Raw genomic sequence first — 25,797 nt, forward strand, 5'->3', positions numbered from 1 at the left:
GAGAATTACTCTAAGTGGGAAAAAGAATCCAAAAGCTTACCTACGAATATGACTCCCTTTACATAATGTTCTTGAAATGACAAAATTACAGAAATAGAGAATAACAGATTGGCGGTTGCTGGGGGTTAAGGAGGGTGGGTTTGGTAAGCAAGTGGGTGGGAAGGAGGGATTCTTGTTCTGCTGAAAGTGTTCCGGATCTTGACTGTGTTAATATTAATATCTCGCCTGTGCTATTGTACTATACTTCCGCAAGATGTTTCCATTGGAAGAAACTAGGTAAAGAATACACTGATTATTTCTTACGATTGCATATGAATCTACAATTATCTTGAAATTAAAAGTTTATTTTTTTAAAAAAGACAAAATACAGACCCAAATTTTATATTAGATTGAACAGGCATAAAATTCATCAAATTTTTAAAACTCTGCTCTTCAAAAGATATCATTAAGAACATAAAAATCAAGCCAAGGCTGGGCGCAGTGGCTCATGCCTGTAATCCTAGCACTCTGGGAGGCCGAGGCGGGCGGATTGCTCTGCTAGAGGTCAGGAGTTCGAAACCAGCCTGAGCTAGAGCGAGACCCCGTCTCTACTCTAAATAGAAAGAAATTAATTGGCCAACTAATACATATAGAAAAAATTAGCCGGGCATGGTGGCACATGCCTGTAGTCCCAGCTACCTGGGAAGCTGAGGCAGCAGGATCGCTTGAGCCCAGGAGTTTGAGGTTGCTGTGAGCTAGGCTGACGCCATGGCACTCACTCAGGCCTGGGCAACAAAGTGAGACTCTGTCTCAAAAAAAAAAAAAAAAAAAAAAAATCAAGCCAAAGACTGGGGAAAAAATTTGCAACACATGTATCTGACAAAAGACTTGTATCCAGAGTATATAAAGAACTTTTATAATTCAATAAATACAATATAATTAAAACCACAATGAGAGATGCCTTCCCAACCACTAGCATGGCTAAAATTAAAAACTGGCCAGGCGAGGTGGCTCACACCTGTAATCCTAGCACTCTGGGAGGCCGAGGCGGGAGGATCGCTCAAGGTCAGGAGTTCAAAACCAGCCTGAGCAAGAGCAAGACCTCCTCTCTACTAAAAATAGAAAGAAATTAATTGGCCAACTAAAAATATATAGAAAAAATTAGCCGGGCACGGTGGCGCATGCCTGTAGTCCCAGCACTCAAAAACAGCATCCTGAGCAAGAGTAGACACAAAAGATGGCACTGTTTGATTCCATTTATTTGAAATACTAGAACAAGCAAAACTAAGCTATAGTGACAGAAAGCAGATCAGTGGTTGCCGGGGCTGAGAGGGGGGGAGGGGAAATGAATACAAAGGAGTAGGGGAAAGGTTGGAGGTGATGAAAATTTCTGTATCTTGTTTGTCCCGATGAGTATAAATATTTGTCAAAATCACCCAACTGTACCCTGATCGTGTGCGTTTCATTTTATATAAACTGTAACTCCTGTAAGGTGTGTTTCATGTTACGTGAATTTTAACTCAATAAGGTTGAGTTTTAAAAGACAAAATCAGGCCCATATTTTGTCTTAGATTCAAAAGACCCAAAAGTACCCTGTTTCAGTGCTTAAATGTCTAAGTGCTTATTACATTTTCTAAAGCTAACACTAAATTTCCGTACTTAACCCTTCCTCCCCCATGGGTAGGGAGCCGTGGGCAAAGCCGTTGGCTGTGTACGAGGGCCACACTCTGATTAGCACGGCCCTGCTCCCCTCGCCACCCCCTCTGTCTCCGGGGTCCTGCAGCCTCCCGTCCTAACCCCCGGCGGAGAGGAGAGGGGGAGGCCAGGGGAAGGGAGGCTCTCCACCGAGCCGGCTCACTGGGTCTTGAAGACGGGCTTGCGCTGCAGCCGCAGCACGCGGTACGTGTTGAGGCCCGGCACGTCGAAGCCCGGGGACAGCCCGTGGCTGTCCAGGGGGTAGAAGTTGACGAGCTGCCCGTGCTGCTCCTCCAGCGAGAGCCAGGCGTCGCCGAGCGGCAGCGCGCACGGGAACTCGCGGGCCACGCGCAGCTGGAAGACGCGGCCGCGCAGGTGGCGCAGCGCCAGCGTGCGGAACGCGGGGGGCACCAGCGCCTCCACGCGCGGCCCGAACTGGCGCAGGCGCAGCTCGCCCGCCGGCCCGGCGCGCACCTCGTAGAAGGTCAGGTTGGCGAAGGTGAAGTAGCCGGCGAAGGGGCGCGCGCTGGGCGGCGGGGCCGGGCTGGGCTGGGCCTCGCGCAAGGCCGTCTCCATGGCGGGCAGGAGCGCGTCGTAGGCCTGCGCCACCAGGTCGGGCCCGGGCGGCCGCGGCCCGGCCAGCAGCAGCACGAGGCCCAGGCGCAGCGGGGGCACCAGCGAGAAGGTGGCGGCGTAGCCGTCCAGGTCGCCGTCCTTGCGCACCACGCGGTAGCCGCGCTGCGCGTGGAACTCCCAGGGCGTGCCCGTCTCGGCGGCGAAGTAGGCGCCGGGGCAGGCCAGCAGCGGCGCCAGCAGCGTCTTGGCCGCGTCGGGCCGCAGCAGCCGCCGGGGCCCGCCCCCCAGGAGCGCCACGGCCAGCTTGGCCAGGTCGGCCGCGGTGGAGTACATCTGGCCCGACGGGCGGTACCAGCCCAGGTCGTAGAGCGGTGCGGGGCGCCCGCTGCCGTAGAAGCCGGCCGCCAGGCGCGCGCGCACGAGCGGCGTGAGGTCGAAGCCCGTGTCCGCCATCCCCAGAGGCTCCAGCACGTTCTCCGAGACCCAGCGCTGGTAGTCCCCCTGGGCCGTGTGCGCTGCCAGGACGTGGGCCAGCAGCGAGAAGGCCAGCGTGCTGTAATGGCACCTGGCAGGAGAGCAGTGGGAACTGGGATGTGGCCCTCATGAACATCGCCAGGCCCTGAATAGCCCTCCCCACTGCTCAGGCTGCCTGAAACGCCGCCAGAGTCTGACTGGGCTGGGCGGGGATGGGCAGGAACCTGCTTCACTTCATCCCGGAGGATCACACCTAGAGCGGACTTCAGAGACCATTGACTGTAACTCTCTCTCACACCTGGGAACACGAAGGCCCAGAGAAGGGCAGGGAATTGCCCAGGGCCGCACAGCAGGCTGGAGGAGAGCTGGGCTCGGCAATGCACCGGGGAAGGTTGTCAAGCAATTCTTTTTGGTCCTTTACACTTAGTGTGGTGGAACCTTTATCAACTGGAAAATTAAAATTTTAGACTGTTCTGGGGAAAACATGATAGTGATCACGTAGCTCAAGAACAACATATGAGGCAGGGTCTCCCCCTCCCTTCTTCCAGGCCAAGGCAGATGCCAGTAACCAAGAAGAGCGGATGCAGTTTCAGAATCTCTAAACAGTGCCTCAGGAAGGCACAAGGACGATGAAAATCCACAAATCCTACTAGGCATCCTGAACTCTAGGCCAGCCGCCTTATTTTTGCAGAGGAGGAAGATGAGGTTCTCAGGTAAAGTGCCTCACCCACAGTCACACAACAAGTTAGTGGCAGAGCTGGAAGGACTCCAGCCTGCCTGTGTCCAAGTGTCTCCTCTCTGCTCAGCGGGGTCGTTCCTTCCTTAGGGAAGTGGGGCCTGAGGTTCGGCATTTGGAGGAGCAGAAGGGCAAATTTGGACAAGGGGCACTGCCCAAAGGCCCAGAAGGGGGCCTCTGAGGCAAGGAAGTGCCAGCTGTCCTCTGTCCAGCCCCACACCCTCACTGCCCCAGCTGTGGGCCTCTGTTCACTGGCTGCCCAGCTACCCTGATCTCACCAGCATCCATGCACCTCCGTCCTGGCAAACTCTGTATTCATCTTGTTTATTTCTTCACTGTGCCTCCCTCGCAAGAATGCAGACTCCACGAAGAGGGGCCTGGTTGGATTTGTTCGGTTCTGTAGCTGAGTGTTTAGCACCTTCTAGGTGGAGTAGGTGCTCAAAACATGTTGAGTTGATGAATGGAAAGAACACTGGATTCAAACAGAACTGGATTCTAGGCCCCGCTGTCCCCTGCCTTGCTGGCCTCCTTCTCTAGGCCTTGGTCTTTCCAGCTGTGGGATGGGGGTTCTATTTGGTGACCCCCAAGGTCTCCCCTGGCTCTGACCACCTGGATGAGTGATGCAGGCTCTTCCCCAGGCAGGTGGGGAGGTTGCTAACACGTGGCCGGGTATCAGGGCGCACTCCTCACCTGGTTCCTGGGTCGGCCACCAGCACGTCGTCCTTGAGCAGGCGCAGGGCCTCCTGGGTGCTGCCTCTCCACAGCAGGGACGTGGAGCGCAGCCTTCTGGGCAGCCCTAGGGAGGGGCAGTGGTCAGACCTGTGCCCGGCCGAGAGAGGATGGTGGGCCCCTGGGCACCCCCTCCCCCGACAACCAATCAGTTAAAAAGCAGACTGGCGTGGACTCCAACCCTGCCTTCTCTTCCTGCCTGTGTTTCACTGGGCAAGTCACTTAACCCAGCGGTCCTCAACCTTTTTGGCACGAGGGCTGGTTCCACGGAAGACAATTTTTCCACGGACCAGGGTTGGGGGGATGGTTTCGGGATGACTCAAGCACATTATGTTTATTGTGCAGTCAGATCTCTCTGCTAATGACAATCTGTATTTGCAGCCGCTGCCCAGTGCTAGCATCACCACCTCAGCTCCACCTGGGTCATCAGGTGTTAGGATCTCATGAGGAGCCACAACCTAGCTCCCTCGCATGCGCAGTTTACAGTAGCGTTTGTGCTCCTGTGAGAATCTACTGCAGCCGCCGATCGGACAGGAGGCGGAGCTTATGCGGTGATGCGAGGATGGGAGCGGCTGTAAACACAGATGAAGCTTCACTCCCTCCTGCTGTGCGGCCCAGTTCCTCACAGCCCACAGACGGGTGCCATTCCACCGCCCAGGGGTTGAGGACCACAGCCTTAACGTCTCTGAGCCTCAGTCCCTCATCTGTAACGTTATGAAAATAATCCCAATATCATAGGGCTGATGTGAGGATTAGATGAGATAAAATGCTTAGCATGGTGCATACCAACTGCTCAAAAAATAATTGTTATCAACTGTAGAAAGTTTAATTCCATAAACTTCTTAAGGTCTCTGGTCAAACTAGTTTACAGACCTGGCTGCTCCAGCCACTTGGAATTTTCTGTTTATTGGAGGTGACAAGCATTGGAAGAATCACAAGATTGGGATTTCTTCCGTCCATCCCCTCATCATCAATAGTGCTTAGGCATCTATTTTGTGCCAAGGATTATTCTAGTTTCTGGGATTTAGCAGTGAACAAAACAAAGTTCTTGCCCACATGGAGTTTACATTCTAATGGAGGGGACGGACAATAAGCAAATAAATATTCTTGCACTGAAGAAAAATAATTCCATGTAGGAAGGAAGAGGTTCTTATTTTATTAAAATAAAGGAAAAGGCCTCAAAGAGAAGGTGACCCTTGAGCAGGTAAGACCTGCAGGAGGTGAAGGAGTGAGCCACGAAGCTCTGTGAGGAAAGATTACATCTCTGGCAGAGACAACAGCACGTGCAAAGGCCCTGAGGTAGGAATGTCTTGGCACATTCGAGGAACAGCACAGAACAGCCAGTGTGGCTGGAGAGGAGTGAGAAGGTGGAAACCCTGGAGGAGGGAGACATTGGGCTGCCAGCACCAGATCCTATTGAGTACTGTAGGCTCCCAGGAGGACTTAGCTTTCCCTCTGAGTGGAGTGGGGCACTGCAGGGCTTTTGAGCACAGGACCACTTACAGACATAATCTGACATCTATTTTATCAAGATCGCTATAGTTGCTCTGTGAAAACAGACTGCCGGGGACAATGGCAGCAGCAGGGACGCCTGCAGAGGAGACTTGCTAGAGCCCTCATTTGAGCGAAGGGGCCTCGGCCAGCATGCTGGCAGCCAGGTGGGTGAGAAGTGGTTGGATTCTGGACCTGTTTTGAGGGCAGAGGTGACAGAATTTGCTACCGGAGGGGCTGTGGAGGGCGTGGGAGTGAGAGGTGCCAGGGATGACTACCAGGTTTCAGCCTGAGCAGCTGGGGATGGAGTCCCGAGTGTGGCTTGGAGTTCTGACTGCAGCAGACTCTGTTGCCTGCCCTCTCGGAACCTCTACTCGCTCAGCATGAAGGGGGCTGACGCTCCTGCAGTAGTTCTCCTGCGAGGTGTTACAACGGAGAGAATAGCTCCAGGCATGGGCAAAAGCCCTGGGTTGGGGTAAGGGTCAGTCATAGACGACAACGAGAGCCTGGAACGGAGTTATTCAGGTGGCAGTTTGCTCAGCTGGCCCGCGTGGCACGGAGAGGAGACATGGAGGGTGTTTTTAAACTGACAATTTCCAGAGCCCTGTGCCGAGTTCATGGGGAGATGAAGAGAGGGAGCCCTAGAGTCAGAGGCAGGGCAGATTTACTGGGTCACTCACTCACCAGGGAACATGAGCTCAGGGGCCCTCTCCTGCATGGCTCCTGCCAAGGCTGGTGTCTAATTATGAGCTTATAATATTTTCTTAAAGGGGATCCTCAGAATCATATCCACATCAGGCTCCACTAAACCTGGGTCTCCCCATCAGGCTCCACTAGACCTGGGTTGTAATAACCAGGGCTACCCCGACCGGTGGCTGCCGTGTGCCAAGTTCACAGCTGAGTGCCGCACGCTCATTAGCTCATTCACTCCCCGGTGGCAGCCTTAGCCACATTTACGGAGGAGAAAAACACGGCTCAAAGAAGTTAGGTGGCCTGCCCAAGATCTCACAGCAAGGTTATGCCCTCAACCACTGGGCCACCCTCCCCCAGGGAGACTCTGATCCTGTCCAGCCTGGGCTACCTCAGAAGGATCCATCCGTCGCTGAGCCTCAGCTCTGAGCATGGGAGTGACGCCGGCTGTGTGCTTGACTGAGACCTCAGGGCTGAGCACACTGTGTAGAATGATGAGATGGGGGGTCACTTGCCAGGGATCCTTCTTTTGGGGTGGATGGGTTTGTGACCGCAGATACGAGCAACCGAAGGTGTTGGGTGGGCCAGGTGGTCCCTTCCTTCTCCCCCCTGGCTGGGCCATTCGCTGTGAAGCACAGTGCCCCTCCCCCTTCTCTGTAAACCAGCCCTCCCCATTCTTGGGTGGCAGACGGGCATAAAGGCCAACAGAGCGCCCCTCAGAAGCTTCCAGAGCCATGCTCCTCATCCAGCCCATGTCTCTCCTGGCCCTGCTCCCTTCCTGCTCCCATCCCGCCCTATCCCTGTCCCTGGCATCGTCTCCCAGTACCAGCCTGCTCTGCCCCCTACCCTGTGGATTCCATCTTGACTTGTTATTGGATCGTTATTATCATTATTTATCATCATTAATAAGTAATTCAGTTACATGATTCAAAATTCAAGGACACCAATGGGTCCTCTTACTCTTCTCCCAGCCACCCTGGAGTCTCCATCTAATTAATGTCTCCATCTCTTTAGTTCCCTTCCAAAGATAATTGATGCACATATAAACTAATATATATGTGTGTTATATAATATGCAGATTAGATGTACATTATACATATATTCATATACACATGCACATTAAATATGCATATATTATTTTTAATCTTTATTTATATGGTAGCATAAGATATGTGCTGTCATGAGCTTTTTTCTTACTTAGCTTTGCATCTTATGCCATCTCAGTACACAAAGAACATTGTTATCCGTTTTTTTAGTGTTTGATTGTATAGCTGTGTCATGGTTTATTTAGCCATTCCCCTACTGAGGGACATTTAGGTAGTTTTTATCTTTTGCTGTTACACACAGTGCTGTGGTGAATAGCTGTGTACATCCCCCATGCCATGCATATGTGAGTACATCTGTCAGGGCATTTCCTAGAAGTGAAACTGCTGAGTCAAAGGTATATACATTCTAAATTGTGACGGTGCCAGTTGCCCTCCATACAGGCTGTGCCAGTTTGAATCCCCAGAGCAGGTGCATAAAAGGGCCTGTTTCACCCCGGCCTCACCAACTCGGTGCGTCCACCACTTTGATCGCTGCCACTCTGACTTGGGGAAAACGTGTCTTGGTGCAGTTTTAATTTGCAATTATTTTGGTATGAAGTTGAGCATCTTTTAATATGTTTTAATATTCTTATGAGCCTTTTCTGTGAACTATTGATTCTGTTGCTATCATTTTCCCATTTTTCTGTTGGGCCGTTGGTCTTCGTATTGATTTGCAGGTGACCTTTAGACATTAATGGAAATTAGGTCTTCATGATAGAATGGTCTACAAATACTGACTTTCTTGACTTGCCCTGGACTTACCAACATGATTTTGACCTGCCAGCTATTCTTGCTCTGTCCACTTGAGCTAAATCGCCAGGCTTTGCTTCTGCTTTTAGCTGATGAGATTTCTAGCCCACCACGGGAGCCCTGTGAGAGGGAGGCGTGGCCAGGCGTGGGAGCCGAGCAGAGGGGGTGCCCACCCGGCTGGGATCAGAGCCTGTCCCTCAGCCCCCACCTGAAATTATTGGGGCACATCACGTTGGTGCTGAGACGCTCACCTGAGAGCTGGCTGGCCATCCTTCGGAGGGTGACAGGCGACGGGCTTGGGGCAGGGCCCTCGTCCGCCAGCCCATCCGCCAGGCCCTGCTCTTCGGGGGCCGATGCCACACCCAGCGGGTTGCTAATGGTGAAGGCGCTGGCATAGCGCTCCAGAGGGTCGTCCAGGGAGGCCACGGTGCCCTCCTCCCACAGGCGGTACAGCATGAGGACCGGAAAGATCTTGGAGATGCTGGAGATCCTGGACAAGGTTGGGGACACAAGGGTACAAAGGGCGTCCCCACAACCCACCCACCCTGGGCCCCCAGCCAGCAACTTTCTAGTATTCTAGAAAAGCACTGAATCCTCCCTTAAGTCAACACCCCCGGCGAAAACTCACCAGCCCCTACAGAACAGCCTTTGGGATACTTGGGAACGTACCAGAAGCCAGTGGGATGGACGCTCGTGAGCACCCACCCTGTGCCAGGCCCTTCACCAGGCACCCCCATTCTGGGACAGACCTGGGTTTGGACGGCACCTCTGCCTCTCACTGGCTGTGTGGCCTTGGGCAAGTTACTAGACCCTTCCAAGACTCAGTGTCATTGTCTGCTACACAGGTTGTAAAAAGGAGTGAACAAGACTGAGCGTGTAAAGTGCCTGAAAACATACCAGGCAGGTAGTAACTGTTCAATAAACAATAGCAAACATAAGGCTTGGCCCCGTGCCCGGCACTCAGCATGTGCAGCACGAGTGCTCGTTCCCTCTGGACTCCTACAGCACCCACAGTACCTCTGGGAGCAAATGTGTTCACTTTGCATGGTGAGCTTTGAGGATCCTGCAGGCAGCACCCAGGAGGGGAGACTACAGGTATGCAACTGAATGTCCCCAGCTGCTTCCACCTGGGCCGCTGCTGCCAACTGATGGGGACATGAGCAAGGGTCCAGGAACTGGGTATGGCTCTTCTGTGGCACATGGGTGGCAGGTGGCACAAGGGAACATTTTCTAGTTTGGGAGGTTTGGAACTAATGCCTCTCCAGAAGGTATTTCTTCCTGACCTGTTACCCCTGTGGTGTGACATTTGGGGCACTGGTTGGTCCACTCTGGACCTCACTCTCCTCTTCTACAAAATTGTCAAGACTTCATAATGGGCCCTGGCAGCTTACACCCTGAGCCATGATTCTTTTGAGTGTCCTTATCTACAAGGTCCCCCATATCGTTCCCATGCCCTGCCCCCTCCACAGGACCCTGGAGGTCACCCCGCTGACCGGTACATGGTGTACTCATTGGGGGTCCCAGAAGCTGGGTCTGAGCCATTCTTCTTCCCAAAGTTCCCAGTCCAGAGCACGGTGTCGTTGTGGATGACAACTGCAGACATGGCAGCCAGGCCTGGAGCAGACATTGCCTCGCGCAGGATCCTGTCCACCTTGGGGGAGAAGAGCAAGTGCGGTGACAGGCCCCCTCCCCCTGCCCACCCCACCAGTCGTCCTGCACATGTGCCCATCCCCAAGCCACGCCCCGCACACGGCGCCCAGGGGGCCTCCAGACCCCGGGTTCCCAAAGCCGGGGTGGACCCCAGTTTTAAAATGTAGGGCTTCCTCAGAAGATTTTTGCTCCAAGGAACATTTCCTTAGCAAAATAAAAAAGGAGAGAAAGGTTAAAAGTACTGATTTAGGCAAACCCTCGTCTGATGCCCTAGAAAACCCCCAGTAGACCTAGTCTGACCCCTAGCGTTGGGGAACTGACTATTTATAGAGGGCTCATAGGCCCCCTGTGAACATTCATCAGAAATACCTCATTATTTTCAATGATGAAGGACAGTGATGATGACTACAGCTAACATTTCTTGGACATTTAGAATGTGCCAAGCATGGCATAAAGTGATCTTCATACACTGTCTCATGTAATCCTCCTAAGTCGGAACTAATTTCTCCCCATTTTACAGATGAGAGAAAAGTGAGTCTATAAGATACGAGATGACTTGCACGGTGGCTAATGGCTGGGGGAGTGAGGATGAGAACCCTGTGCTAACTCCTGCCCCAGTTCTTAACTGACTGCCAGCCCTCCCTGCTGCGTGATTGTACCTGTCCTGAGCTGAGCTCTGTCTGCTTCCAGTTTCTACTCCACCCCACATTTGCCTCTCTGAGCCTCAGTTTCCTCCTCTCTAGGTAGGGATTCATCAGGAATGCATATAACAGACTAGCATGGCTAACCTGGCACATACTGGGTGCTCATTAGAAGGCAGCTATGGTTATTATTGTTGCTTTTTAAAAATTTACTATGACCCTTGGGAGCCTCATTCCCTCTGCTCCCTCTCCTTGACAAAAGCCCTTCAGATATTCGTAGGCAGCGGTTGTGTGTCTCTGCATTGGCCCACGCCGTCTCTTCTCTGGACGCATCACCCCCTTCCCTGCAACTGTTCCTTGGATGGCAGTTTCAAGTCCCCCATGCTACGGCTCATGCATTGCTGATGATGCTTCATTTGTCACCATGTCCCCTAAGGTGAGCGGCCTAAGTGGGTGGTGTCTGCCCAGCACAGACTAGGGCTGGCTGACACCTCCCTCTAGTGTTTTGCCATCCTGCAGTGGTTAAAGTGGTGTTGGGGGCAGGGGAAGTGGGGTGTTTAGTCATATTGCAGTGACCAAGCTCTGTCATCCTCTCCCATCTCATCTTCCCTACCCCCCACCTATGGCCTCTTTTTTTCTTTTAAGAGATGGGTGCGGGGTTCCTTGCTCTGTTGCCCAGACTGGAGTGCAATGGTGCAATCGTAGCTCACAGCAGCCTCAAACTCCTGGGCTCAAGCAATCCTCTCACCTCAGCCTTCCGAGTAGGTGGGACTACAGGTATGTACCATCATGCCCAGCTTATCTTTTTTTTTTTTTTTTTTAGAAATGGGGTCTCACTCTGTTTCCCAGGCTGGTTTTGAACTCCTGACCTCAAGCAATCCTTCCACCTCAGCCTGCTGATAGCTGGAGCTACAGGTGTGAGTCATTGTGTCAGCTCCCACCCATGACTATTGCCCTCATCCCTAGACTAGGGCGGGTCAGTATCTTCTCCCTGCCACATGCCCAGTGCCTGGCTCAGAGCAAGTGCTCACGAAATGCATGCGGGATGGATGAATGAATGAATGCCACTGCCACACAGAGGGGGGCCCTCCCCTTCATCACCCAGGCCCAGCTACATGCCCAGTTCCCTCCTGGGCCATCACTGACCTTTTCCAGGGCCTCCTTCAACACAGGGAGGGGGTGGGCCAGAGGCACGGGCTCAGGGTGCCGGGGACACATCCTCACGGGGGCAGAGGTCACCTCTGGCCCCAAGGAACCTGGAGGGAACATCACATAGTAGGAGACAGAAATCAGGACAGAGTCCAGGGGTCATCCTAGGAGAGAGGGGACAGGTGGCAGCAAAGGCCAGAGCCATGCCTCAGGGATGGCCCTCCCCAGCAATGACAGCCTTACCAGGAGATATCCGGGTGGGGACATCAGCCATGGGCGCTGAGAGGCAAGGGGCAGAGTGTGCGTGTGCGGAGAAGGCACCGTCCCACACTCACCACCTGCGGCTTGAGCTTCCGTGACTTCTATTAGGTCACAGTCCCTGGCTGGCGGTCCCTGCACTCCCTGCTCTCTTGCTGGACCAGCCTCCTCCCTCCACGTGGTCAGCGGGCTCTGTGGGGCGGGCTCGGCCACATGTGCCCGTCCACCTGTCTTCCCCTCTTCCTGATTATGTATGTGTGGGTGGAGAAGTTTGGGGGACTTGGAGCCCCGCTCGGGCTCCAGCCCTAAACCATAAGGGTCAACTCATTCTGTCCCCAGAGCCGAGCATCGAGGCTTCAGGGGCTTGAATCCGTTCTGCCTCTGTCCAGGTATGTGGCGTCCTTGGCACCTCCGGGGAGACGTGAGGGTGCTGGCAGGACGGGGCTCAGGCTAGGCATTAAGGGACTTGCTCCCAGGAGCACTGAGGCCTCGGGGACAGGCCTGGGAGAGCGGCCTTGAGAGTCCACAGGGAGGGGGAGCCCCCCTGGCGCAGCTGACCCATCCGCTGCATTGGAGAGAGCCCGGGCTAGACCAGCAGCAGGACTGCCACCGCAGAACCGTAAGAAATAATCACCCACCTTGCATGAGGCCAGTAGGTTTTGGGGTAGTTTGTTACTTAGCAATAGATAACTGACACAGTCCCAAACAGGAAAACTACAAACCTTAGGGAGGATTTCTCAACAAGTCCATGATATAGGTTTAATAATTAGAGTGGGGGGTCTCAGCTAGAGCCCAGGCCTTGCCCAGTCTGGCAGCCAGGTTGGCCTGGCGTTGCCGCCGTGCGCCCCAACTTCACTGTGCATGCGGGAGACACCAGGCTCCGAGAGAAGGCAGATTGGATTGAGAGGGTGTGGGCCCAGGACCCAGATCGCTGTGGTCTGCAGACCGTGAACTGTTTCCCATTTGTAACAAACTAAGCACAAAACTAGAGAGAGAGGGAGCATTTAGAAACATTTATGGCATTTTGACAAAGTAATTTTGCATCTGTTGAGTCTAATTAAATTCAAAACTTGGGCTTCTACTTTGGATGTCTTTTTTTTTTAATTTCCCTAATAATTCATTCTTATGTATTTGTAAGTAATATTGGTGTGCTATGGCTTGGTAGTTTGATAGTTTGAGAAGCCTGCCTACCCAGGGTCTGTTTGCTCAAGGGTCTAAGAAGCCCCTCATAAAGGAATTTACCCTAGAAAGAAAGGGTTGAGGTAGGAGAGGAAGGAGATGGCAAGAACATACAAGAAGGCATTTCTGCAAAAATCTCTGCAGGACTTGGGAGCCCAGGGTCCCTCATTGAGCTCTGAGGTGTCTGTCCCACAGGATGACACAGGAATGGAGAGGGGTGTTCTCCCCCATGCAGCACAGACTTCAGGCCCTGGACCACCCAGGATCCCAGCAGGTTGGAGGTCCAGTGGTTGCTATAGTAACAGAGGGTCTGGTGGACATCACCAGCAGTGGTGGCTACTGTGCTGCGCCTTGACCAGCCCAGAAAGGAGAGGCCCCAAGAAATGGCAGCTGCTGTCTGTGGACACCTGTGAGTTGTTCCTCTTGGGGGCCTTAGATGCAGCTGCGGGAGGGTCTTGGAAGGGGACTAAGGCCTGAAGTCCCACCGTGGTGGCTGGAGGCAGAGCAATCTAAATACTGTTTGTACTTTTTTTGGCAACCCTGAATTTGACCCCTAGCCTGGGTGGCTTGAGGAAAACCCCAGTGGCAGTAGGAGCCTCATTTTACACACAAGGGCCTCGAGGCACAGGGAGGTCGCAGGCCTGGCCCAAAGATGCACAATCAGTGAGAGCTGGGGTCAGAATGGAGGCCAGAGTCTCTGAGTCTGGATCTCATGGTCCCCCCTGCACCCTGGGCTCGGGGGTGGCGGCACAAAGCCCAGGAGGACCCACAGGGTGGGGGAGAATCTCAGGTGACTCCGCACTCACCGGTCTTCAGCTTGGGGAGGTGGTACTGCCACAGGAAGCAGCCAGTCATGACCGCGGAGAGCAGGCAGAAGAAGCAGCAGCCGGCCGGGAGGAGCCACTTCTTCCTCACTGTCAGCAGGCTGCGCTGCCGGCCGGCCTGGGAGAGCAGGGACACGGGGCACGGCCCCTGGGGTCAGCCGGAGGGAAGAGAGGGACCACCCCCCCACCCCTCCTCAGCCTCAGGCTCGCCCAGACATCGCGAGAGCCCACAGCTTTGGATAAACCTCACTCCTCCCCAGCCAGACCCCGTCGACGCTCTGCCCTGAGTGAGCCCCAAATTCTGGTGTCCCCCCCCCTTCATGGACTTGGCAAAATATCTTAAGACCAGGCCAGGTGCGGTGGCTCAGGCCTGCAATCCTAGCACTCTGGGAGGCCAAGGCAGGAGGATTGCTCAAGGTCAGGAGTTGAAAACCAGCCTGAGCGAGAACAAGACCCCATCTCTACTAAAATATAGAAAGAAATTAATTGGACAACTAAAAATATATAGAAAAAAATTAGCCGGGCATGGTGGCGCATGCCTGTAGTCCCAGCTACTCGGGAGGCTGAGGCAGGAGGATTGCTTGAGCCCAGGAGTTTGAGGTTGCTGTGAGCCAGGCTGACGCCACGGCACTCACTTTAGCCTGGGCAACAAAGCGAGACTCTGTCTCAAAAAAAAAAAAAGACATATCTGAAGACCAGCTGAAGTGCCACCTCCTCCGTGAAGCCTTCCCCAACAATCCTCACCCGCACCCCCTCCGAACAAGCCTCCACCACGGTGCGAGTCTGGCTCTCTGTGGTGCAACAGTTGCTCTGCTGTAGTAGCCGAGCTCCCTGGTAGAGTGTGAGCCCTCCAAGGGCCGGGACGTTCCTTCCCTTTCCTCGTGGCCTCTGGTTCATCCGGGTTGCGCAGTCCGTGTTTGTGGAGGGGCTGTGAGGTCCTGAGATGCGGGGTGAAGAGCCCTCCTCTCCTCCCCACACACCCCCTTCCCAGAACACCTGCCTCCTCCATTCCTCCAACTTCGTGGCCTTGACCTGGGAAAGAGCCCCAGCGGGCCTGGGTTAGCCTCCCAGCACGTGGTTGGTGCCGCACAGTGGTGCTGGTTCTGGAAGGCTGGTGGCCTTGCTGCATCTCCTATGTTGCTCTGCCAGGGTGAGTAGAAAAACCTTTGCAGTGAAAGGGGGCTGTTTGGGCCGGGCGCAGTGGCTCACGCCTGTCATCCTAGCACTCTGGGAGGCCAAGGCGGGCAGATTGCTCCAGGTCAGGAGTTCCAAACCAGCCTGAGCAAGAGCAAGACCCAGTTTCTACTATAAATAGAAAGAAATTAATTGGCCAACTAACATATATAGAAAAAATTAGCCGGGCATGGTGGCGCATGCCTGTAGCCCCAGCTACTCGGGAGGCTGAGGCAGCGGGACTGCTTGAGCCCAGGAGTTTGAGGTTGCTGTGAGCTAGGCTGACGCCACGGCACTTACTCTAACCTGGGCAACAAAGTGAGACTCTGTCTCAAAAAAAAAAAAAAAAAAGAAAAGAAAAGAAAGGGGGCTGTTTGGAGACCTCAGGGAAGGAGGGAGCTACAGCGAGGTCGGGATCCTCTGCCACAGAAGGTTTGGGGCGCAGGATGGTGGCCCAGGGGGTGGGTGAAGACGGGCAACAGGGAGTGTAGCAATGATGCGAGCAGGTCCCAAAGCCTGCCAGAGGGAGGAAGAAGAGGGCAAGTCTGCAGGTGGCTAAAGTGTTGGAGACAGAGGGCGCATGGCAACCTGGCCCCCAGGAAGAATCGAGTGTTCCCTCGCAGCCAACTTAGAATCCTGGAGCTGCAGTGCCACCTCCAGGTAGTATCCCAGAGAGTGTGCGCTGAGCCTTTCACAAGGAGTGTCACAACACCCAGCGAGATAGGTGTTACTGATGTCTTTATGTTACAGAGGAGGTCAGAGAAGTTAAGTGACTTGCACAAGGTCACACAGCAGAGCTGGCATTTGAACCCAAAGCCTGGTCTCTGACCTATTCAGCCAAAATTCTGAAAGATCATTTATTGAAACTTCTCTTTCTAGGTGGGCAAACAGAAGTTACGGGAAGGAAAGGACTTATCTAAAAGATAATAGCCAGGGTCAGGCCGGGTGCGGTGGCTCACGGGAGGATCGTTTTCCTTGCTAGGCTATTTAGAGACAGCAAACAGAAAGCACCTACTACGTGTGGGGCATTATCCTAAGCACATAAAATACATCCTATATATGAAATCATTTAAGCCTCACAATCACCCTGTGAGATGCGTCCTACTGTTACTCCCATGTTACAAGTGAGGGCGCTGGTACTCGTATGTGCTAAGCCATTTGCCTGAAGTCACACAGCCCTCAGTGGCAGAGCCAGGGTTTGAACCTCTGCAGGGTGGCTCCAGAATCTGGCACCCTTAACCCCTGGGCTATTAGCTCTGCTGCCCCCAGCAATTGAGATAACATACAAGTACACAAATCCTGTACACGAATGTTCATGGCAGGCTTATGCGTGATGGCCCCAAAGTGGAAACAACCCAAGGAATGACGAATGGCTACACAGCATATAACATATAAACGCAACGGAACAATACGCAGCCATTAAGAGGAATGAATTACTATAATACGGCTGAACCCTGAAGACAGGGTAAAGCCAGAACCCAGAGGCCATATATTTCATTCTTCTGTTTATGTAAGATGTCCAGATAGGCAGAAAGTAGATTACTGGTCGCCAGGGGCTGGGGTGACGGGAGAATAAGTCACTGCTAGTGAGAAACTGGTAGGAGTCACTACAGATTTCTTTTGGGATGATGAAAATGTTCTAAAATTGATCATTGTGCTAGTGGCACAATTTTGTGAATAAGCTAAAACCACTGAATTGAACACTTAACAATGGCGAATTTTATGGCATGTGAATTATATCTCAATAATTTTTTAAAAAAATAATAGTACCTAATTGTATTCGGTTGCAAGGATTAAATGAGTTAATATTTCAAAATCACTTAAAACAGTACCTGTCACGTGGCAACACTGCATACGTGTTAGCTATTATGAAATGCCTACTGTGTGCTGGGCACTGAGCCAGGTATTGGGATATACCAATGAACAGAAAGAAACCTTTCCCCTGCACTCCTGCAGATTAAAGTTTCCAGAGGAAATGGGTATTAATTAAATACTGTGTTAACTGCTCCCTGCTCCTCTTCCACCTCTGTCCTGCAAACATGGTATTTCTCCCCCTTCCCTCCTCCTCTGTCCTCAGTACACACAATCCCTCAGTGACAAATTACCAAATCAGAAATGAAAGAGGGGCCAGGCATGGTGGCTTGCGCCTGTAATCCTAGCACTCTGGGAGGCTGAGGCGGGAGGATCGCTCAAGGTCAGGAGTTCAAGACAAGCCTGAGCAAGAATGAGACCCCGTCTCTACTAAAAATAGAAAGAAATTAATTGGCCAACTAAAAACATATATAGAAAAAATTAGCTGGGTGTGGTGGCACATGCCTGTAGTCCCAGCTACCCGGGAGGCTGAGACAGAAGGATGGCTTGAGCCCAGGAGATTGAGGTTGCTGTGAGCTAGGCTGATGCCACAGCACTCACTCTAGCCTGGGCAACAAAGTGAGACTCTGTCGGAAAGGAGAGTGGAGGGGAGGGGAGGGGAGGGGAGGGGAGGGGAGGGGAGGGGAGGGGAGGGGAGGGGAGGGGAGGGGAGGGGAGGAGAGGAGAGGAGAGGAGAGGAGAGGAGAGGAGAGGAGAGGAGAGGAGAGGAGGGGAAAGGAGAGGAGGGGAAAGGAGAGGAAAGGAAGAAGGAGAGGAAAGGAAGAAGGAAAAGAAAGGAAAGGAAAGGAAAGAAAGGGAAGGAAAGAAAGGAAAGAGGGACATCACTACAGATCCTACAGGGAAATATTATGAACAAGTTTATGCCAATGCATTTGACAGTTAAAATGACGAGGACAAATTCCTTGAAAGATACAGTCCCCAGGTAATCTCACACACAGGGACACCAGCCACGTGTTAATGACTGCGAATCCCCTAGCTGCTGCCCGGCTGGCTCCTGAACTTCAGGCTCCCATTTCAACCGGCCCCTGATCATTTCCACCTGGAAGGCCCCAAGCACCTGAAATTCAACACCAGGACAGAGCTCACTTATTTTACCTCCTCCTCCTTCTCTGATATTTTCAACATCGGTTCCTGGCACCTGCTTCCACTCGGCCACCCAGCTAGAAACGTCAGAGTCTGCCCTGGCGCCTCCTTGTCCTTCAGTCCCCACCTCCAGCCCACCACCAAGCCCTGCTGGCCCGTAAAAATCATAAAATGTTGCAAACATGCCGAGGAATACATAGAGACGACTTTATTGAACCCTTGGGTACTCACCATCCAACTTTGTTAAATCTTAACATTTACTATATTTTCCTTATAGCTTTACATTTTTTAAATAGACTATGTCAGTTACTTGTTTAGGATGTTCAGCAGCTCCAACCCATTAGAAAACAGGTATTTTTGTTTTGTTTACTAAGATACTCCCAGTGCCTAAAACAGCCCCTGGAATATAGCAGACCCTAATAAATACTTGTTAAATGAATGAATGGATGAAAATAAAACATTCTAGGTAGAGCTGAAGGGTCTGTGTACCCTTTGCAGATCACATTCCCTTCCCTCTCTCTCCCCCCATAAGTAACACTCACTCTGATCTTGGTGTTTACCCTCCTCTTGCATGTGTTTATTCTTTTACCACGTGTTCATGTTTCCATAAATAGGGCATAGTATTGCTTTGCACATTTTTGAACTTATATAAATTATTTCATACTGTATTATCCTCCTGCAACTTGCTTTTTATCCCACCAGATACGCGTAGTTCTAAGTTAGTCATTTTAACTTCTGTAGAGCGTGGGACTGCAGGAATACGCAGTGCAGCAGTGACAGCACGGAGCCGGGCTGCCTTAACAACGTGATATTTCGCATGGAGTCAGGGGCCCTGTGCTAGGAGTGAAATTTCTGCATGGCAAGGTGTGGCTGTCTTCGGCCTAACCAGAAACAATACTACCCAGTTGCTCTCCAAAGTTGTTCCGGTTGACATTCCTAGCACCTTTGATTCTCACTGTTATCTTTAATCTGCATTTTCCTGATGACTAATAATGTTGAATACGTTTTCATGTGTTCACTGTAGATATTTGGGCTTGATTTTCTGTGATTGGACTGTTCTCCTTTGCCTGTTTTTTTTTTTCTATTTTATTTTCTTTACTTAGTAGAGTTCTTTATATGTTTTGGACACTCTCACTTGCGGCTCCCCTTTCCGTTTTGTGTTAGTAACCTTTGTGGAGAGGTGACACGATGTGGTGGTCAATCTCTGGAAGGACTGCCTGACTCTGCATCTCAGCTCAGCCACTTACCAGCTCTACGACCTTGAAAAGGTCACTTAACTGGGCTTCTGTTTCCTCACCTGTGAAATGGGAATGATAATAGTGCCTAACTCATAAATTTGTACCGATCAGATGAATGAATATATATAAAGAACATTGTCTGTTACATTATAAGCCCTATTAGCTGTTACAGGTTGGTTTTGTATTTTTTATAGACTGGGTCTTGCTATGGTGCCCAGGCTGGAGTGCAGTGGCTATTCACATGCATGATCACAGCACACTACAGCCTCAAACTCCTGGGCTCAAGTGATCCTCCCACCTCAGCCTCCCAAGCAGCTGCTGGGACTACAGGTGTGAGCCACCGCACCTGGCTACTGTTATAGTATTTTTGAATAGGAGGGCTTTTTGTTTTGGTCTTTGTTGTTCCCAAATTTATCAATATTGTCTTTCAGTTTGCATTATGTGTATGAGTGTGTGTGCACTTAAGAAAGTCCTTTCACAAAGTTCATAAAAATGGGTTTCTATACTTTTACACAAAAAATATTTTTGGTTATAGTGTAAGGTAGGGATCCAATTTTGGTTTTTCCATGTGGATAATCAGTAGTCCCAGCGCCATTTGTTAAGTACACCTACCTGTCCCCCAGTGACTTGTATGCCATCTCTGAAATACAGCCCCGGTCTGTGCATGCTGACATCTGTGTTCTGGGCTCTGTTCCAGGAGAGTCCCACCGAGTCTGTGTCCCAGCCCTCTCTATCCAACCCTGCGCTCTCTTTCTTTCCTTTTTTTTTTTTGAGACAGAATCTCACTCTGTTGCCCAGGCTAGAGTGAGTGCCGTGGCATCAGCCTAGCTCACAGCAACCTCAAACTCCTGGGCTCAAGCAATCCTCCTGCCTCAGCCTCCCGAGTAGCTGGGACTACAGGCATGCGCCACCATGCCCGGCTAATTTTTTTTATATGTTTTTAGTTGGCCAATTAATTTCTTTCTATTTTTAGTATAGACGGGGGTCTCGCTCTTGCTCAGGCTGGTCTCGAACTCCTGAGCTCCAGCGATCCACCCGCCTCGGCCTCCCAGAGTGCTAGGATTACAGGCGTGAGCCACCACGCCTGGCCTTCACTCTCTTCCTTAACAAAGATCGCTCACATGTTGAGCACTTACTATGTGCCGGGCGCTGCTCTACAGGAAACCATCTGGCAGGAGAGGCTTCCTACGATCTGACCCCGACTCCCCCCGACTGGCGTGTTCCCTGCCCCTTCTCCCCGTCACCCTGCGTATTTGTGCTCCACACCCTGCGTGACTGCCCCTCTCTGGCCTGCACGCCTGCCATCCCTCGGGACATGATCGCCTTTCTGTCCTCGTCCACCCGGCAAGCTGTGCTCTTCCCTTAAACCCCACGGGCACCCGTGAAGCCTTCTCTTTCCTCGCCGGGCAGAACTGCGCGCACTCTCCTCCCTTCTTCACGCATGCCCCACGACTGCAGGGCAGTAGTGACCGGCTGCTACCGGCTCCCTAACTGGTCACTGCTGGCTTCCCTGTCTGGCTCCCCATGCGGCAGGGAGTGGGGGTGCTCCGCACCAGGATCCTTCCTTCTTGGCTTCTTTACCCATGACACCCGGCACCCCTCCTGGCACTGGCAGATTCTCAGGAAACGCATCTGAACTTTACGTGGTTCTGCAAGTCAAAAGACTCGGACTAAAAAACCAGCCCCGCCTCCCGAGTCGGTTGTGACTGCGGACAAGTCCTCTCCCCCCTCCCGGCCTCCGTTTCTTCAGTTGTTGAAGAATAGGGTTGGGCGACTTGTAAAGGGTTTACTTTTACATCTGGAAATCTCATATGATTTCAAAAGTAACTTCCAGCTCTAGAATTTGGGTTTCACTCTGAAAACAATCTCTGTGCATAATTTCCAAAGACCAGAAGCAACCCAAATATCCCTCCATTGGTGCTAGACTAACTATGGTGCATCTATACACTGGAACACGACTCAGCCATGTAAACAGTGAACTGCTGATCTGTGCAGTAATGTGCATGGATCATGCGAAGCGAAATGACCCAGACTGTATCCACACAGACTATTTAACACCACTTATCTGACATTCTGGAAAAGGCAAAACTGTAGTGACAGAAAGCAACTCAGTGGTTGCCTGGGGTGGGCATGGGGGTAGACTACGAAAGAGCAGGAGGCAATGGTGGTGGTTACATTCGCATGTGTCAAAACTCATAGAACTGTGCAGATTTTATTGCATGTAAACGATGCCTCGATTTTTATAAAATGAAGCCATCAAAGATCGCAAGAACACTGGGACTCTCCATCTGTTGGGGGGGGTGACACCAGACACAAGACCGTGCGCCCCGGCACAAAGGAGCGAATGGAGTGCTCTCTGGCATTGTCCCAGGTGCGTGTGGAAGACACTCCCCTCCGAGCATGGGGGGACAGGGCCAGTGAGGGCAGCATGGGGAGAGGGCAGCCCACTCTCCCCTACCAGGCACCTACGGCATGACCAGCTCATTTTCAGGTGAAGAATGAAATTCAGAGACATTAAATGACCTGCCAGGTCATGGGCAGCGAATGACGAGTCTGGGGCTCAAGTTCTGAGCTATGCACCACCCCACCCCCTTCAAGATGCAGCTGGGGTCTCTGCACCCCAATCTGTAGCCCTCCGCTGGAGCCCAGCCTCCTCGCAAGTCTGTCTCCAATCTCAGGATTTAGTCTAACAAACCCAAAGGAGGGGTCAGTATTTAACCGCTAAGCGGCTCGCCAGCTGCTCGCATTTGGACTTGCAATAGCCGCTAGGAATCTCTCTCCTCTCCCTCCCCGGCTGGAAACCGCTGGCAGGACAGGGCTCCAGAAGAGCCAGGCTCCCCCAAAGCCCACCCATACCCGAAGCTCCCACCTTCCAGGGTGGGCTGCAGCTCAGTCACCCTCACCTCCTCCCCTGTGCTCTCAGCCCACTCTGGGACAGCCCCTCTTTGTCCCGTCATTCATTTGGAAAACAATCCCGAGGGCCCGCTGTGTGCAGGGCCACACCTGCCCCGCAGAGCCGGCAGTGGAGCCGTCAGACACAAATGGACAAATGACTTTAGCTCTTCGAGTCTCAGTTTCCTCATCTGCATAGTGGGGGTAACGATCGGTCCTGCACCTCACAGAGTTCAGGCGAGAGCAATTGAGATCGTGCGTGCAAAGCCCCTGGAAGCTGGAGGTGCCATAAGTGCTCTGGGAGAGACGTGTAAACAGATACTGTGCAGATGAGCTCGGCCTGGGGCTGGGAGGAGCAGGAGAGAGTCACCAAGCAGGCAGCCCGGGGAGGTGACAAGAAAAAGGAGTCGTTTCTGGTTTGTTTTGAGAATCCACTGAGTCAATGCAGGTAAAACACCTGGAACTGGCCCTGGCCCACGTGCACGCTCTAGAAAGGTTAGTGAGGATGATGAAGGTGATAGGGGGGTGATTTAGGCCAATATTTGAAGGCAGCTTGGGGCTGTGCCTCACCTGGGTCTTCATTCTCTCCAAGGCACGGGAAGACTCCAGCTCTTTGAGGATTCAGGTCTACACCCCAGGTTTCCTGCTCACCCTCAGAACCCCTGAGCAGGAAACTGAGGCAGAAGAGTGAAGACAAAGAGGTCCTGGGGGCTGGGAAAGAGAAGGAGAGGACGGAGAAATGCTGGAAAACAGGAGGGTGGCTGAGGATGGGGGCAGCGCAGCCCCTCCCCCCCGTGTGGCTCCACCTCCCGGGCAAGGGACACTGCAGCTTGGAAACCCCTCCAGTCCCCTCCCTGTTCCCAGAAACCCCTCAGCCCCAGGCAAACAGGACAGTTGCTCACCCTTCCCGCCCCTGCACCTAATTCCACTTCCTCTCCCCCCTCTAGCCTGCTGTTGGCCACAACTTACCCTCTTCCAGAAGGCTCGGGAAAGACAGGGCAATTCCGCTCCCCGCCCCCCACAGCTGGCCGGTGCCTCTGGGAGCCCCTGTGTCCGGGGACAGGAATGGCTTCCTGGGCTGAGGCACAGGCTTTGCCCAAGCGTTCCAGGGGCCGGCAGATGTGGCGCCTGATTTCCCCAGCACTAATCCCTCAGAGTGCCTCTGCCTGCGGATTAGTTCCTGGGGTCCCCGAGCAGCAGGGAAGGGGGGCAGATCTGTCAGGGCGCATTGGGTGGCATCACGTGACCCAGATGCTCCAGGCTGGTGGGCAAAAGAATGCTCTCCCCAAAAGGAGTCCCTGCCAGGCCCATGGCGTGTAGGAGCATCCTGGGGGTGGCGTTAACCTGCAGGTGCTGAGCCAGAGAGTCAGGATGGGACCCGAGAAGGGACATTTCTGACAGGCTCCCAGGGGGTGCGATGCGGGTCCAAGGACCACACTTTGAGAAGCAAAGCTCGTGCATATGCAGTTCATGGATTACACCAGGATCGGCACCTCAACAGGGCCTGGAGTAATTGTCACCTTATGCTGATGCTCAGGGTCGGGCATGTGAAGGGGTGGATGCAAGCCTTCTAGATCTTCTTCTGCAGCCCCCATGGCCAAAAATCTGAGTGCATTTGCCCAACCTGCACACTATGTGGCTGGAAAAACAGGCTCAGAGAGAAGAAATGACTTGCCACAGTCACATAGTGGGTTTGGTGACAACATTAGAGCAGGGACCCAGGTCTTTTCCTTTGTACCTGGCTGCTTGGTTGGTCTTCTCTGCAGCGCACGGTGCCGGGCAGCCTGCCTTTGGGGCACTGACTGCGTGTTGGCAATGTGCCCGGTACCGGCTTACTGCTGTGTCATGTCTTTTGCTCTGCACAGTCCCGGGAGGTAGTTTCTATTCTGCCCCCATTTTATAGATGAGGACACTGATGCTCTGAAAAGTGAAGTCCGGAGGAAGTGGCAAGACTGAGATTAGGACTCAGCAGTCTTGCTGTTCCCCAGACACTAACACGCCTCTCTTCTTGTCTTCTTTCTCATCAGTCTATGGGGCGCTCCAAGCAAGGACTGGGTCTCATTCAGGTTGGTGCTGTCAGACCTAGCACTAAATATCTGAATCAATTAATCCACTCCAGGGGTCTGCAACCCTCAACCCCAGGACACCAGCGCCTCTCTGGGACCACCTCCCCACTCTGTCACCCCGGCCCCCAGTGCAGCCATTTCTCACTGCGGAGACCAGCCCCGCCCTCCTGAATTTAGCTAGACCAGAACCCACATCATGTCATACAGGAGAGTGGCCGCAGGGTGGCAGTAGATGCCCATGTGCAAAATCTCTGGTCCTGCCTGAGCCTCTTTTTTTTTTTTTTTTTTTTTTTGAGAAAGTCTCACTCTGTTGCCCAGGCTAGAGTGCTGTGGTGTCAGCCTAGCTCACAGCAACCTCAAGCTCCTGGGCTCAAGGGATCCCCGCCTGAGCCTCTTTTAAAAGATGATTTTCTCTAGGGTTTCTCTTCCTTCAGGACCTTGTCTAGGAGCTGTCCGTCCATGAACTGAGATAATCTGCCACAACAGCTCTGTGATGGAGCAAGTATTCTTCCTTTTAATATATGACAGAGTATATTCATCCTTTGCTTAAATAATCTTCCATGGCTGCCTCCTGCTCTTTGGGAAAAAATTCAAATTCCCACCAACACATTACCCAGTGGACAGACGCTTGAGTCAGACTGCAGGAGTTCAAATCCCAGCTCCATCACTTACTATTTATGTGACTTTGGTTGGATTTCATGGCTTCTCTTGTACCTCAATGTGCTCATCTGTAAAATGGGGTAATGGAGCAGAACCTACCCCCATGGGTAGGAGTGAGGATTATATGAGATGAGATGCCTAGAGCATAAATCTGACATGCAGCAAATGCTCAATAGTCACTGTTATTAGCATTAGTCTCCTTGCCCTCTCCTCCCAGGAAGAAAATAATTGTCCTCACCCTAGGCATCAGGACTGTTAAGAAAGAAGAATGCAGTGCAAAGATGTCAAGGACGAATTAAACTTTAAAAAGAAAGATGTTCCTCCTTAAGGTTATATGAAGATGCTTAGCATTTTCACCAGTCCGGCTTTGATTGATTCATTAATTCAACCATTCACTCACTCACCCAGCCACTTTACTGAAGTTCTGCCATTTGCCAGGTCTTACACTTGGGTCTAGGCAAAGTAGATATATAGTAACAGATATTCATTGCCAACACATATTTACTGAGCACCCACTCCCTGGGCATTGTTCTAGGTGCTTCAGCTATATCAGCAAACAACACAGACAAAGGTCCCTGACCTGGTAGAGCTCATTTTATAGCAGGAGCAGCAGAATAAATAAGGCCAGGTGCAATGGCTCACACCTGTAACCCTAGCACTCTGGGAGGCTGAGGTGAGAGGATCTCTTGAAGTCAGGAGTTTGAGACCAGCCTGAGCAAGAGCAAGACTCCATCTCTACAAAAAAAAAAAAAAAAAAGTAGAAAAATTAGCCGGGCATGGTGGTGTATACTTATAGTCCCAGCTACTAAGGAAGCCGAGGCAGGAGGATCACTTGAGCCCAGGAGTTTGAAGTTGCTGTGAGCTGTGAGGATGCCACTGCACACTAGCCTGGATAACAGAGTGAGAC

At 52.3% G+C, this 25,797-nt stretch overlaps 1 protein-coding gene across 1 annotated transcript; it reads right to left on the reverse strand.

Annotated features, from left to right (window-relative positions):
* Window positions 1-1,833: 1,833 nt before the first annotated feature.
* On the reverse strand, window positions 1,834-22,875 carry LACTBL1 (lactamase beta like 1). Its single transcript, XM_012750615.2, has 7 exons — window positions 22,735-22,875; window positions 13,889-14,024; window positions 11,643-11,752; window positions 9,699-9,856; window positions 8,457-8,695; window positions 4,151-4,256; window positions 1,834-2,815 (listed from the first exon to the last, which is right to left on the reverse strand). Exons 1-7 carry the CDS (start codon window positions 22,744-22,746, stop codon window positions 1,834-1,836), a joined length of 1,743 nt encoding a protein of 580 aa, XP_012606069.2. The 5' UTR covers window positions 22,747-22,875.
* Window positions 22,876-25,797: the final 2,922 nt, after the last annotated feature.

The sequence above is a fragment of the Microcebus murinus genome, chromosome 2 (assembly GCF_040939455.1).
Source record: "Microcebus murinus isolate Inina chromosome 2, M.murinus_Inina_mat1.0, whole genome shotgun sequence".
Classification (NCBI taxonomy): domain Eukaryota; kingdom Metazoa; phylum Chordata; class Mammalia; order Primates; family Cheirogaleidae; genus Microcebus; species Microcebus murinus.

Bases quoted from the DNA above. Each gene is read 5' to 3' on its own strand.
- LACTBL1 (XM_012750615.2), bottom strand. The intron at 8,696-9,698 runs GTCAGCGGGGTG...AACCTTGTCCAG, and splicing joins AATGAGTACACCATGTACCG to GATCTCCAGCATCTCCAAGA. The intron at 2,816-4,150 runs GTGAGGAGTGCG...CTCTCCTGCCAG, and splicing joins GTGGCCGACCCAGGAACCAG to GTGCCATTACAGCACGCTGG.